Source organism: Anomalospiza imberbis, chromosome 9 (genome assembly GCF_031753505.1).
Source record: "Anomalospiza imberbis isolate Cuckoo-Finch-1a 21T00152 chromosome 9, ASM3175350v1, whole genome shotgun sequence".
NCBI classification, from domain to species: Eukaryota; Metazoa; Chordata; class Aves; order Passeriformes; family Viduidae; genus Anomalospiza; species Anomalospiza imberbis.
Window position 1 is genome coordinate 3,225,001 of NC_089689.1, and position 14,644 is coordinate 3,239,644.

A 14,644-nucleotide genomic window follows, 5' to 3' on the forward strand; every position below is an offset into this window, starting at 1 on the left:
TGCCCCGGGCTGCAGCAGCCACTCCAGGTGTCACACAGCAGCTGTGGCAGGAGAACTTGGCCGTGTGAGGCTGGAAGTGGAATTATCTGCATGCTGCCATGAAACATCCCCACGTTCACGGACACTGCTGCTTCAATCACCAGGACCCACCAGTCCAGTCTTGGCATCTTCAAAATCAATAGGAAAACAATCTTGTAAAGCTCTCTTTTGCTGGCATAGGGGAATAATTCTCTGGGGAAGGAGAGTTTAGTGGCTGTATCTCCCTCCAGAGAAGCTTTTGCAGGTGATGGAGACACAGAAGAAGCAGTGCCAGAACAGTTCTCACCCAGGCTTCCCCTTGCAGCCCCTTCCAAGACCCCAGCTGCAGCACACCTGGCATTCCCACCCTAGGGATCCCTTTTCCTAACCTCTCTGCAAGAGTCTGCCCAAGACAATCCAGCCCAGAGCATCCCTGATCCCACTTCTTAAGATGCCTGCCAGTTCCCAGCTGCTGAGCAAAACACAACACAAACCTGGAGCAAAATGCCACACAAACACGAGTGGAGCAGGTCCCACTGGAGGTTCCCAAACCCATAACATCCCAGCAGAACCCATCGGGGCCCACCAAGCCTCCAGCTACCCTAGGGGTGAGAGGCCAGGGCTGATTAGCCATGGCTTTTTAGAGAGCATCCAGCCCTTCCCCTCCTCCCCTGCCTGCTTCACAGTGATCTGTGGTGACATCTTTCTGTGCAAGCAAAGAGGAAAAACATTAGTGGTGTCTCTGATGTCATGATGATTTTTTTTTCAACATTTTTAGTGGTTTTAACGGGTATATTTGTAAATTTTTAAGTTCAGTCATTTAGCATAGTTTTGGTATTTTGTTAAGCTAAAAAAAAATCTTAAAAACTTCGCAGTTAGAAGCTAAAAAGTGTTATATTATTTTGAAAAATTAAATTTCTCTTGAAATACATCTTATAAATTAAGATTAAACTCATTTAAGGGAGATGTGGTCCCACACTGCATGGTTGTGGGAGCAGGGCAGCTCACGCATCAAAGCCACTGATAAAGCAGAACGTTTTTGCATCTTGAATTAAAGGTGGATTTAGCAACCAAATCGTGGGATCACAGCATGGATTGGGTTGGGAGGGACCTTTAAAGGCCATCTAGTCCTGTTCCCAATCTTCCACTGGACCTTGAAACGATGGCAGGCTGGGAGAAGATTAGAGGACAGCAAAGGAACCTCCAGGCCTGGGCACCTGTGGGGACGCAGCAGGGATGTGCATCCAGCCCCACCCAACCCCCAGGAGTGGATTTTGGTGCTCAGTCCCACTCTGTCCCCGTGAAGCTCAGTGCCCCCCAAAAAACACCCAGCCAAAACCCAGAGCCACCTTCGTGGGTACCCAAACAAGCTCGGGGGGTTGCTGACACCTTCAAGCAGAGGCAGATGAGACCTCATCGTCCCAAAACCACTGAGAAAAGGGACAACATTGCAGGGATGCTTCCCCCAGCCTGACACTGTCCGCTCTCCCCTTTCCTACCCAAACACCCCACTCCGAGAGCTCCCGGCAATGCAGAGCTCCTCGGGCTAGCCCTGCCTTAGCCCAGGAGGCTTTGTGGCTCAACTGGAGGGCCCTGGAATAATCAGCCATTAATAAATTGCCTGGAGTGCCCTGCTGCTTTATTTAGCTTTGCCAGCCCGGGCTCTAATTAGCATTTGCAGTCACATCCTGCCTGCTCTGGGCAGGCTGCAGCAATCCCCCCTCTCAGGAAACAGCTGTCCACCCTCCCCTCTTTGCCATCACGTTAAAGAGAATTTCCATGCCTGCTTCCACCCCCCAAATCCCTCCACACAACCTGTCCCCTCAGCCAAAAGCTGTGGAGCATCCCAGGCTTACCCTGAGCGGGCTGGCAGGAGGTGAGAGCACACTTCTCCAGCCTCCTCCGTCTCACACAGCTCCAGCTTTGGGCAAGGCACTTCCAGAGAGGTCCACTGGAGAAGATGCAATGTGGGGGGTGGGGGGTGGAATAGGGATATTTCAGAATGGCCCTGCCCAAAATATTGGGACTGAGCAGCATGGATAAAGGGAGAGCAAAGAGATGAGGAAGGGATGGAGAGAGACCTGGGGGGATATTCCCCTTCTTGCCACCAAAGCTGCCAAACTTCACTTGTGTGTGGGAGCAAGCTCAGAAAATACATCCCCAGAGCCATCCATAGACAGCCAACAGCAAAAAAAAAACTTATTTCTAGCCTGTCAAAGGCTTGGATAGGGATTTCTAAAAGCATTTTTTCAACCACTGCACTACCCAAAGCAAAAGGAAGTCCCTAGCATCCTCATGACCCCTCTGGCACAGCAGTGTTCGCTCCTGCCAAAGCCAGCAGGAGATTCTCTTCTCCCTTAGACCTCCTCTTCACCCCTCCAAGCAGCAGGTCCGTGCCTGAGGACCATCCAGTGCTTTCTCTGATCCTCTGCCTACCCTGCAAGGCTCAAGTTGGATAAACACAGCAGAGCACCCACTGCCAGGGGGGTGGGTGGGATGACACAGGAGTGTCCTTCCTGCCTTTGGGCTGCGAATACCCCCTGCAACAAAAGGAAAGCTGGACCAGAACTCCACCAGCTCCATCTTCAGCCCAATGAAGCCAAACTCACAGGCTCAGCTTTCTCCAAAACAACCCTGCTAGCAAACAGGGGTGGCTTTGACAAAACCACGCTGTCAGGACAAGCGCCAGGAGAAGACAGAGCTGTTGAAAAATTCTTTCCCAGCAGGTCTGAACTTGCACTGAGCAGCTGATGCTCAAGGCAGCCAGAGAAGCCCCATCCCTGGCGTGCAGCCAGGAAGGAGATGCTGCTTCCCTCTCCCAAACCTGTGAAAGAGAAAAGGCCAAGGAGCAAAGCCTCTCTCTGAGAGCTCCTCGGTGCTGGGAGGTGTGAAAAAGCGTCCCCCTTGCTGCAGCGACAGGCAGGCAGCTCAGCAGCCCCGTGAAGGCAAACACCCTCAGCCGCCAAGGCTGAGCACGGCTCCCGAGATTCCTCAATGGGAAAAAAGTTCATTGAGGAATTTTTAGGCTTAATTCCGCCCGAGAAAATGCAAGGGAAGGGAAGTTACAGCATACCAGGTGCTGTCTCACGAGTTGGAGAGGGGTGGGGGGAAAAGCATCCCTTGTGAGGCTCCTCTGGTGACAAATAAAGGAGTTGGGATTTGTAGCAGAGCTCGTGGAGAGGAGGCAGGTTCCATCACAGCATCATCCACCGTGGTGGGGCGTTCTGAGCTTGCAGGAAAGCTCCTTCCCACCAAACAAGCTGGTTGGCATCATCCAGGGAAGATGGGACGACACCAGCTGGGATTTCAGGTGGGGTTTGGGAAGGACAATGTCCCACTGACCTCCTTCCCCTGGGATAAGCACCAGAACATTTGAAAGCTGCTTTAGTACAACTCCAGGGACCTTCCTGAAGCTTGACAGAATCATGGAATGGTTTGTGTCGCAAGGAACTTTAAAGACCATCCCATTCCAACCCCCTGCCATGGGCAGGGACACCTTCCACCAGACCACGCTGCTCCAAGCCCCATGCAGCCTGCCTTTGGACACTTTCAGGGATGGGACATCCACAGCTTCTCTGAGCAACCTGTGCCAGGGCCTCTCCACCCTCAGTCGAGAAAATGCCATTTTGGGAGTGCCCAGTGAACCATCCTCTCTATTTTTAAATGGAAAACGATGAGTTAAATGAAAAATAAGTGATTGCCTGATCAAACTAGATACCTCCTGAGGTCCCTGAATTAATCTGTGACACTGTCATCCCTGAAAAACAAACAGGGTGGGAGGGGCAAGGCAGGTACTACACCAAAGAAATGGAGAGTAGTAAATAACATTAACCCTACAAACCGGAGAGGCTGGAAAACACCTCTGTCACAAACAGCAGCCAGCCTGCCATCAGAATCACACAGGGACAGCTGGGGACTGCCTGGGAGAGGGGAAGAGCTTGAATTATTCCAGGGGAGGGAAAGGACGAGGATGCAAACGAGCAGGAAATAGCAGAAGTTTCGGTGCTGCACAGAGTCACGCTCTGCCAGTGCAGGGAGATGCTAAAAACCAGGAACTGCTGAAGCAGAGGGCTGTGCTGCCATCCAGAGGGACTTCAGCAGCCTGGAGGAACAGCAGAGGAGCAGCACGGAGCTGAGCTCCATGGCAAACACCAAGCCCTGCACTTGGGGAAGAACGAACCTGGGAAGGGGCTGGGCAGGGAGAGCCCCACAGAATTCACAGAATTCACAGCATGACCAGGTTCAAGAGACCTTCAAGATCATCGAGTCCAACCCAGCCCCAACACCTGAACTGAACCCTGGCACCCAGTGCCACATCCAGGCTTTGTTAAACACACCCAGGGATGGTGACTCCACCACCTCCCTGGGCAGCCACTCCAGAACTTTATCACCCTTTCTGTCAAAAACTTCTTCCTAATTTCCAGCCTGTATTTCCCTCGGTGCAGCTCGAGGCTGTGTGCTCTGGTGCTGTCAGTGCTGCCTGGGGAAAGAGCCCAACCCCACCTGAGCACAGGCACCTTTCAGGAGCTGTAGAGAGTGACGAGGTCACCCCTGAGTCTCCTTTTCTCCAGGCTGAGCACCCCCAGCTCCCTCAGTTGTTCCTCACAGGGTTTGTGCTCCCAGCCCCTCTCCAGCCTCGTTGCCTCCTCTGGATGTGCTCAGGTGTCTCTACATCCTTCCCAAACCGAAGGGCCAGAACTGGACAGGGCACTCAGGGTGTGCCCTCACCGGTGCTGAGTACAGGTACCAAGGGACCTGGTGGCCACCAGCACTGTGCTCTTGAAAAAAAAAAAAAGGGCCAGGAGCCCCCTGGGGTGTGTCAGGCAAAGCCAGTGGGTCGAGGAGGTGGCCTGTCCCCTTCACTTAACCTTGGTGACACATCCAGAGTGCTGTGCCCCACAGGACAGGAGACATTTAGCAACTCCAGCCAAGGTGCCTAAAGGACAGGAGCTGGGAGAGCTGGGGCTGCTCAGCCTGGCTGGAAGAGGCTCAGAAAGGATCTGATCCATGCACAGAGCACCTGACGGGGGGGGAGAGGCAGAGCTCCTGTCTGCAGCACCCAGACACTGGACTTCAGTCATGCCAGAGCTGCCCCAACCCTGCTTCCCAGCCCTCCCAAAGTCCTGGGGTCGAGACAATAGGCACAAACTGCAATAAAGCAAATTCTGCCTGCACAGAGGAATAAACTTTTGCACTGTGAGGGCAACTAAGCATTTGGGGGAGATACTCAAAACCCACCTGGACATGCTGCTGGGAGGAGCCTGGAGCACTGTGGAGCCTGCTCTAGGTGACCCTGCCTCAGGTTCTTTGCCACTTCGCTGCCCCACAATAATTCTGTGTTTCTGAGCCACGGCCAGCCCCAGGCCAACGGGGAAGCTCCTTCCAAAGACTGGTTCCTGGAAAGCATGGAGCACAGTTTGAACACTGCTAACAAAGCTTCCCAACACCTGCAGCTGAGATTGCAGTGGGGGAAGCAGGAGCTGCCAGGATGCAGTGGCAAAGCACAAGGCAGCAGCTGCTGAGTGGAGGCATCTCCTGGGAACCACCTTGTCCTCCCATGCTCAGCTCCTGAGGAGCTCCCTGGAACCACTCCTGAGCCTGCATTATTTCTGAATAAACTTAAGAACAATCAATCTTAACAGAAATCAATCTTATCAGGAAAATGCTCTTAATTAACTCAATGGAATAATAAAACATAACACTACAATGAAAATAACAACATGAGAAATTTACTGGAGAAACTAAAAAGGGTATAAAAAGTGTATTATGGTTTTAGGAGATTTGGTTTTGCTTGCACCAACTTGTGGCTTCATCAAAAACAAAGCAGTCACTGTGTCCTCTTTTGTCCACATTGGTCCATATTAGTCTAAAACTGTCTTTTTCCATTCCACGTTTAATGATTTCATTCTGCTGGCGGGACTCCTATCTCCCCCCTCTGTAGAAATAATAAATATTGCCTCCGGGGAGGCATCTCCTGGGAGCCACCTTGTCCTTCCATGCTCAGCTCCTGAGGAGCTCCCTGGAGCCACTTCTGAGCCTGCACTGGCTCAGCCACACAGGAAGGCTCAGACCCTCCTCCACCCCTCTGGCAGCCCTTGGGAGGCTCTGCAGTCACTGGAATGAACTCAGGGAATTCCTGCAGGGTGTGCCAGAAACCCAGGCTTTGAGGAAATTCGGTGAAGGATGCTGCTATTTCCATGCTGTTGCCAGGATATTCAGTGGAACTCGAGTTCATGCCAGGTCAGGAAAACAAACTCCTCCCCAGGATGCTAACCTTGTTCTGCACTAAAGGGAAGCAGGGAGAGCACAGGGAGGTTCAGGGCAGGCACCTTTTGGAGAGATGTTTCTCTGCTGCTCAGGGCAAAGTACCATGACAAACCATACCTCAGTGCACCCAATGCCAGGCTTGGCACATCCACAGTCCTTTTCACTGCCTGCATTGCTCCTCGTGCAGGGAACACCCAATGCCAGGCTTGGCACATCCACAGTCCTTTTCACTGCCTGCACTGCTCCTCATGCAGGGTACACCCAATGCCAGGCTTGGCACATCCACAGTCCTTTTCACTGCCTGCACTGCTCCTCGTGCAGGGTACACCCAATGCCAGGCTTGGCACATCCACAGTCCTTTTCACTGCCTGCACTGCTCCTCGTGCAGGGAACACCCAATGCCAGGCTTGGCACATCCACAGTCCTTTTCACTGCCTGCACTGCTCCTCGTGCAGGGAACACCCAATGCCAGGCTTGGCACATCCACAGTCCTTTTCACTGCCTGCACTGCTCCTCGTGCAGGGAACACCCAATGCCAGGCTTGGCACATCCACAGTCCTTTTCACTGCCTGCACTGCTCCTCATGCAGGGAACACCCAATGCCAGGCTTGGCACATCCACAGTCCCTTTCACTGCCTGCACTGCTCCTCGTGCAGGGAACACCCAATGCCAGGCTTGGCACATCCACAGTCCTTTTCACTGCCTGCACTGCTCCTCGTGCAGGGAACACCCAATGCCAGGCTTGGCACATCCACAGTCCTTTTCACTGCCTGCACTGCTCCTCGTGCAGGGTACACCCAATGCCAGGCTTGGCACATCCACAGTCCTTTTCACTGCCTGCACTGCTCCTCGTGCAGGGAACACCCAATACCAGCCTTAGCACATCCACAGTCCTTTTCACTGCCTGCACTGCTCCTCGTGCAGGGAACACCCAATGCCAGCCTTAGCACATCCACAGTCCTTTTCACTGCCTGCACTGCTCCTCATGCAGGGTACAACACAAGCAGGCAAAGGCACTTTAACAAAGAGACACTCGTTAGGCTCAGAGGAGTTAATTGCTTTGCAGGGGGCTGTAGAAGACTCGGAAGCATGGGGGGATCTACAGGAAGGTTCCCCCCCAGGTTTATAATTCCCAGCATCACCTGCCACCGAGATCTCAGGGCTTTGACCTGTAGAGCCCCCAGAGCTCCTGCCTGAGCTGCCCCAGCCCTATTTCCCAGCCCTCCCAAAGCCCTGGGGACAAGGCAACAAACATCTGAAGAGGAGCCCGTGGTGGGGAAGGAGAAACCCAGATGGTGCTGTGTTGGAACCCTGGCTAGTGAGAATTTCAGACTTTCTGTGCTGACAGGCACTGACCCCCAGGAGAACACTGCATTTGACCTGAGGCCGTGGAGAAGGCTTCTAAAACTGAATGGTAGAACTGGAATTGTGGGTGTGGAGTTTGAATATCACAGGGTGGAAAAATCAGAGTTTAAGGGTTTAGAATACAGTAATATATATAAAGCAAAGTGGAGGTTTTTAGGGCTGTGTCTGTCCTTCTTCTTCACCTTCCTCCCCATGGGTTTGGGTGGTTTTGTATAATTGGATGAAAAAATCCTCATTGTGGGCCACGGGTGGTTGGTTATTGAGTTAAAAGTAAAAATAATTAAGGTGCCACTTCTTAATTCGACAGTTGATCCTTAAAAGGCCTTGTAGAGAGAGAGACAGGGCTCCATTTTTACCTTGTTAAAGTGCTGTAGAACTCACAGCTTGTGAGACTGTTACATAGATAAGAACTAACAAACATCTGAGTCCAAAAAAGAAATACCGTCTCACCATTCAATCCTGACCTTGGCAGAGAAAAGGAGCAAAAGAATCAACAGTGCTAGGGAATATGCTGGGAGGCAGCGATGGAACTGGTGGCCCAGCACACACCAAAAGGGCCCTTTGTCTCTTTCAGCTCCAGTAAAAAGAATTTTTTTTTAAGAAATAAGGATGTAAGTGGAAAAAAAAACCCTCAGCTTCATTTGTAATCTGGGATGCAGAGCGTGCACATAACCAGACAGAGGCTGCCGAGTCAAAAAAAAGCCAGTGAGATCTGTGAGCAACACCCTGTGTGTCTGCAGCCTGTTCTGCTCTCTCCCTGCTTCCCATCCAAGCACGTGGAGGCAGAGCTGCAGGAACGCCCCAGCCCCACAGGGTCCCCAGGGAGCAGCACAAAGCTCCATGGACCAAGGATCTGCTGGATCTCCTTTTCCTGGGTGCTCCCTAGGCTCCCAAGAAAACAGACCTCACAAATTCACAGCACCAGAGACATGAATTTAGATGCTGCATCTAAAATCATCGCTTTTATCTACATCATCCTTCAGGGTCACTGTGCTGAGGGCAGAGTGCTTTGCTTCCCACGGGACACTCAGACTCTCCAGCCATCACTCAGTGTTGGGATATTGGGACACACAGGACGGACGATGGACTTTGGACCTGGCTAGCATGAGAGATTTGGTAACAAGATACCTTGGCAAGAGCAAACAGAACTTTGAGGATTAAATCAAGATTGCAAAGAAGATTCAATCAGACGGGTTTTTTGGAAAAAGAAAATTACATCAGACTTCTGCAAGGAAGAGATGTTTAAAATGTGTAAGTTTGTTTATGTGATGATTAACCCAATCACTGTAGTAAAACATTAGTAGTCTTCCTAGAATAAGTACATAAGCAGTTGTACTCCACAGTAAAATTGGATTCTTTGACCACCTCAAAGACTTCCCTGTCTCTCTCATCACTGATAACTCAGGTGCTCAAAGGCTGAATTACAGCATCCCCCCTTCACACTGTGCCATGAGTCTGCTGCTTTCCCCCCAGCCTCCCCCATTCCCTGCCCAACACCTGCCTGGAATCAGGCTTTTCCATGCATCCTGGCTGTAAAAATCATCCCAAAACAAAGGCACAGCTTGCATTCCCCAAACTGCACAAGCTAAGCTTAACAAATCCCCATGTACACGTGGGTTTCGGCCATGCAAAGCAGGGCTGGGTCCTCTGTGTTTCAAATTCAGCCTGAAGAGTTTCTGGTATGTGCTCCCTGTGTGGCTCTGCCTGTCCTTACCATCAGCTAAGGAAGCAGCTGCTTCTCCTGGAGAGGCCACAGAAGGTTCCCTGTTTGCTTATTTTGACGAGGAGCTTTTCTTCTGAGTTGTCTCTAAACTCAACATTATCCAAAGGATGCTGCCAGGCATCCAGAGCAAAGGCAGCAGTGATTCTACCTTGGAGCACTGCAGATCTCCCCAGGTACCTCCATCCCTGACCCCAATGTGTGAACACAGGGATGGAGGGCAGGGCAGCAGGCTGGCACTCTGGAAAAATGGGGTTCGGTGTCTGCCCTGGGCTGAAGTCCCTCAGACAAAAACAAGGTGGGCTGGTACATTCATTTTTCACCGTAAAGTTAATCCCCGCCCCCGGAGCCACTGTCCCAGAGGCACTTTGTGTTTTCTGTTCTCTGCCTTGGTTTACTCTTGAAAAAAAAAAAAAAAAAAAAAAAAAAAAACCACCAGGAAAAACAACATTTTACCCTTCCTATTCTTATTCTACTTGTGGAATTGCTTCACTGGCAAAAGGAAGCGGAGGTGGAGGTTTAGTGAGGGTCAGACCTGCCAACACTGGTGAGCACGAAAAAAGAGCCTTTCTTCACTACCCTCAGAGCAACCCAGATCCAGAGCAGCTAAACAACATCTGGCTACACACCAGGAATGCCACATCTGCAAGGACAGGGGAGCAGAGGGCTCATGCAGCAGAACAGGGGCACATGCAGCACCTTTTGCTGTGCCCAGCACCCTGCAGACCACCCAGCCACAGCCTGCAGCTACTCAGACATTTTCCATGTTTCCCATGTCCCATTTAATGCCCTCCACCATGCTGGAGCAATGGGAGAATACCCCTCTCACTGCTAACCAGAGCCAGACTGCTCCAGTGAAAGCCCCCAGGGTGATCCAAGGCATGTGAGATGGGCCCTTTGGAAAATGAAATCACAGGGAAATTGCATTATTACTAATAAAATTACACATAAGGAAATTAATTTGCTTTCTCTCCCCCATAGGGTATCCATCTATTCCCAGAAAACATCTCTGGTGCTGGGGTTGCTGGTTCTGCACATCTACCAGGGCTTTGGCAAAGCTTTTGGGGAGAACACTGATGGCTTGTCCCAGAAGGATAGAATGGTTTGGATTGGAAGGGACCTTAAAAATCATCTTGTTTCAGCCTCCCTGCCACAGGCAGGGCCACCTTCCACCTGACCAGGGTGCTCCAAGCTCCATTCAGCCTGGCCTTGGACACTTCCAGGGATCCAGGGGCAGCCACAGCTGCTCTGGGCGCCCTGTGCCAGGGCCTGCCCACCCTCACAGTCAAGAATTCTTAACCTTAAAACCACTCACTTCCAGTTTAAAGCCATTCTCCCCCATCCTGCCACTCCATGCCCTCATCAAAAGTCCCTCTCCTCCTGATGTTTGAGTCTGATGTTAAAGCAGGAACCTCTGGCATGTGGTTTTTGCAGGCTGATGGGGTATCAGGGCACAGAAGTCTGGGAAAGGAACAGATCAAGCCCCTTGGTGCTCACCAACATCCCAGGAAGGGGCCTGGCAGAGGCAGGCAGTGGGGCATGGGGTCTGCAAAGCCCAAGGGCCAGAGCCCATTGTCCACCCCAGCATCACAGACTTCCAAAAAACCATCACAAAGCGGGATGAAACGACAAACCCAATCACCCAGGAGCTGGGAAATGCAAAAACAGGACCCTTCCAAGCTGGGGAAACAGCCTCTTAGACCACATTGGGATGGCAGCAACCAGCACTGCTGCCTGAGCAGTCCCACTGTGTTAAAAACAGAAATGTGGGGATTTGGGGCTTTTTTTGAAATCCTGGGTTGCTGGATGGAGCAACTGAGGGCAGCCAAAGGTGGGCACATCCCACCAGCAGGAGCAGGAGGAGCTCCAGCTCCATGTCCCTGCCACCAAGCAGAGCTGTGGAGCTGCAGGCCGCTAATTAGCGAGCGGGCCAGCCGACAATTAACGAGGCCACCCCTCTGCTTCCTGCCCCGCCATGATTTATTCATCTGGCACCCCCAGTGGGCTGCAAAGGATAACGAGGCACCGGAGCGCCTGCCGAGCCCATATGGCAATTTATTTCCCCTGCAAAAGCTGCCTGAGTCGCCGGCCAGGAGGTTCCCAGGCACAAAGGGATGAGCAGCGCCAGGGAGAGCCCAGCCCCAGCGATGGGCTGCTCTCCAAAAAAAGCAGGAGCAGCCCCAGCGTTATCACAAGTGGTTTTATCATGGAAGCCATCCCAAAGAAACCCTACCAGCTTCACACCAGCGGAGCGCTGACCTAGATCCTGCCAAAGCAATGTGCCACATCTAATTAATTCGGGGGCTCCCATCTCCTTTGGGTGTTTTATTAAACATTATTCCCCAAATCAGGTTCTGGAGGCAGGGAACTGCTCCAGAGCAGTGGTAGTAGAGTAGGATGTGCTGCAGCAGCTTAACCCAGGCAATCCTGCTGATTGCTGAGCAGGCACAGGGAGGGGAAGCTTGTTATTTCAATGTGGGACTGAAGCACGTGGCTGCAGCCTTGTCACATCGTGAGCGTGGGGTGAGAGAGGCTAATCCAGGACTTGGAGCTGGGCTTTCCTCACAGCACCAAGGCAAACGATGAGGATAAGTTGATTAAAGGAAAATAATAAATAAAACCAGTGGGTCCTAGCTCTTGTTTTCTCAAGTCTGTTAATGTCCCAGCTTGCTCTGGTTCAGGAAGACTTGAGCGTTTTTTAGAATTGAATACAAATCATGGAATCATTGACTTTGGAAAAAACCTCTAAGATCAAGTCCAGCCGTTAGCTCAGCACTGCCAAGTCCCACGAAAAATGTCCGCAGACACCATATCTGCAGATAATCCCCTCTCAGCTGGGTTAAGCCACAGCAAAAGCAGAAAACAACAGCCCCAAACATTATCTAAATACCCAGATCCAGCCAAGGAAACTGCCTTGAGGACTTCCAAAACAGAGAGCTTCCAACTTTCACCTACCACCCCCCAATTTGGGGACACGCCCTTCCCACAGGATGTCACCCTCCAGCTCAGAGCCAGGAGATGGAGCACAGCTGGCCCTGGCTGCCCCACGGGGAGCCAAGAGGACACCCCCAGTCCCTCCCAGCAGCCCCACACAGGACGGGGAAGGCTCCCACTCCCCCCAGCTGCCCACCTGGGCTGGGGGCTCTCCGGTACTTACTCCCACTCCTTCCTCCGCGCCTGGGGCGTGCTCTGCATCTTGTGCGCCTCGTGTGCTTTGATGATGTCCCTCTGCTCGATGAGCCCTCCCCGCCGGCGCTTGATCACGTCGGGGCTCACAGGCACCAGCTGGCCCAGCCCCAGCTCCACGGCCCCGGCGCGCGCCTCGCCGTCCCGCGAGCGGGAATCGTAGAGGGCATCGAAGGAGGCGGCACGGGACACCAGGGCCTGGGCCAGGCTCTGGGGCTCCAGCAGGTTGCAGGAATGGGTGTTCTGCATCAGGCCCAGGCGGTGCTGGCGCCACGTCTCCTCCTCAGGCAGGGCCAGGATGCAGCGGGACGAGGCGGCGTCCAGCTCAGCCGCCCTGGCCGGGGCGCCCATGGAGCACGTCCCGAATCCCAGCATGGCTGCTGCTGCTGTGGCTCATCACTCTGCAAGGGAACAGGACAGAGGGAGGCTCAGGGGTTTGCTGGTTCTGCCCCACGATTCCCTCCATTCCTCGCACATCAACCAAAAGTCCCGTTTCTCCTTGGTTTGTCAGGCTGGACCCTCTCACAGCAGGACACGCATCACTGGGATCCCCAAGGTTAGGGCAAGGGGCAGCGCCTCCTGCCTCCCTCATCCTTCCCAATCCAGCCTCTTGAACCTCCCTGACCCATGAGCCAGCCCTCCCTGGAGCAGCACAGCTCGGTGAGATGGGAAAAAGGATTTGGGACACGTGGATCAAACCACGCCGGGCTCCTTCCATTTGGTTGGTTTCTCTCTACAGGACACCCCTGGCTGGAGCATCCAGATCCCCCTCCAGCCCCACACAGGCAGCCCTAGAGACAGGCAGCACGTGAGGGGGCTGGATGGGCAAGTACCAGCGTGGCTTTGAGTTGGGAGCTGCATGAGGGAGCCAAAGGCAGGGGAACAGTGCCAGGAACACTACACGGAGCAGCGCTCCTCGGCCAAGCAAAGCAGGTGATGCCCTACAGACAGGAGATGCTCGTGGCCAAGACTACACCCAAAGCCATGGTGAAATGCTTTATTTTCATGTTGAAAAAGCTCTGTTCAGCCTCTTACTGATGCAGGAAAGGCTTTGATATGGCAGTCCCAGAAATTCCCCGTCCAGCGTTTGCCCATGATGAAGGTGAAAAAGGGGATGAGAGAAAGCAGAAGGCAGCCAAGGCCTTCCTAACTCCATCCCTAATGCAGGAGAAAGCAACCCAGCAAGGAAAAGGAAGATCTAAAGCCCCTAGTCATGCAGCAAACTAAGCACATCATCATCTTAACTCCTTCCTAGGACATCTTTTGGAGATACCTCCAGAACAAACAGGGAGGTGAGAAAAGAGGATGGGATAAAGGCTGGGGAACACCACACCAGAAGCAAAAATGAATTAAATATAGGGGGAAAAAATTAACAGTAACTGAGGGGACAAAATGGCCACAATCCTAGTCAAAATAAGCCTGCAATTCCTCACGAGGGGAAGGGGTGGAGGGCCCTGGGGAACATCCCGTTTCCTTCAGGTGCTGCCCTGTAAATAGAAAGCACCCAAAGTCACCCTCAAATTTAAACCAGTCCAGCCCGAGGGGTACTCAGCCCTTGGCAAGCTCTCTGGAAGGAAGAAGGCAACTGCCAGCAAGAGCCTCAGCAAATTAATTAGCACATTGATAAGAGGAGTTTGGCTGCTCCCACTGAGAGCTATAAATGGATCCTCCACTCCACTACTTTGCTTACCCATGCGACTTTTTTTAGGAGCATTAATTACTTCTTCAAGTCAGTTCTGGACACCTTCATCATATCTAATTTCCAGCAACTTCTGCTTTTCCTTTTCATATTGCTCTGCTCTTTCTCAACCCTCCCCTCTTAAAGTTTAACTCCAGGTTTCCTTGGGTTTGGGGGCTTCTTTTGTTTTGGTTTTCTTCGTCCTGTGGTTGGTGAGCTTTCTGTTTTGGTTTTTTGTTTGGTTAGGTTTTGTTCAGCTTCTGTTTGTTTTGGTTTTTTTATGTTTTTTTAAACAACCATTAGCCCTGTTCCTTTCCTAAACATTTCCTTGGCAAGGACAGGAGGATTTCTTGCACACCAAGCGTGAACACTCCAGGTTTCAGCCATGCCTGAGGACAATTAGCCAAGAG

The 14,644-nt window shown here is 52.2% G+C and overlaps 1 protein-coding gene across 15 annotated transcripts in view; it reads right to left on the reverse strand.

Moving 5' to 3' along the window:
- CACNA1E (calcium voltage-gated channel subunit alpha1 E) overlaps positions 1 to 12,941 on the reverse strand; it is a 111,487-nt gene extending 98,546 nt beyond the window's left edge. For 6 of the 15 annotated variants that reach the window (XM_068199382.1, XM_068199384.1, XM_068199375.1 and 3 more), the window contains exon 1: positions 12,528 to 12,937. In XM_068199382.1, the coding sequence (XP_068055483.1) occupies positions 12,528 to 12,931 (404 nt within the window). In that variant the 5' untranslated portion in view covers positions 12,932 to 12,937. Of the gene's footprint in view, positions 1 to 12,527 lie in introns of all 15 variants that reach the window. The other 9 variants (XM_068199371.1, XM_068199374.1, XM_068199370.1 and 6 more) reach the window with 6 other exon arrangements.
- Between the last annotated feature and the right edge of the window lie 1,703 nt (positions 12,942 to 14,644).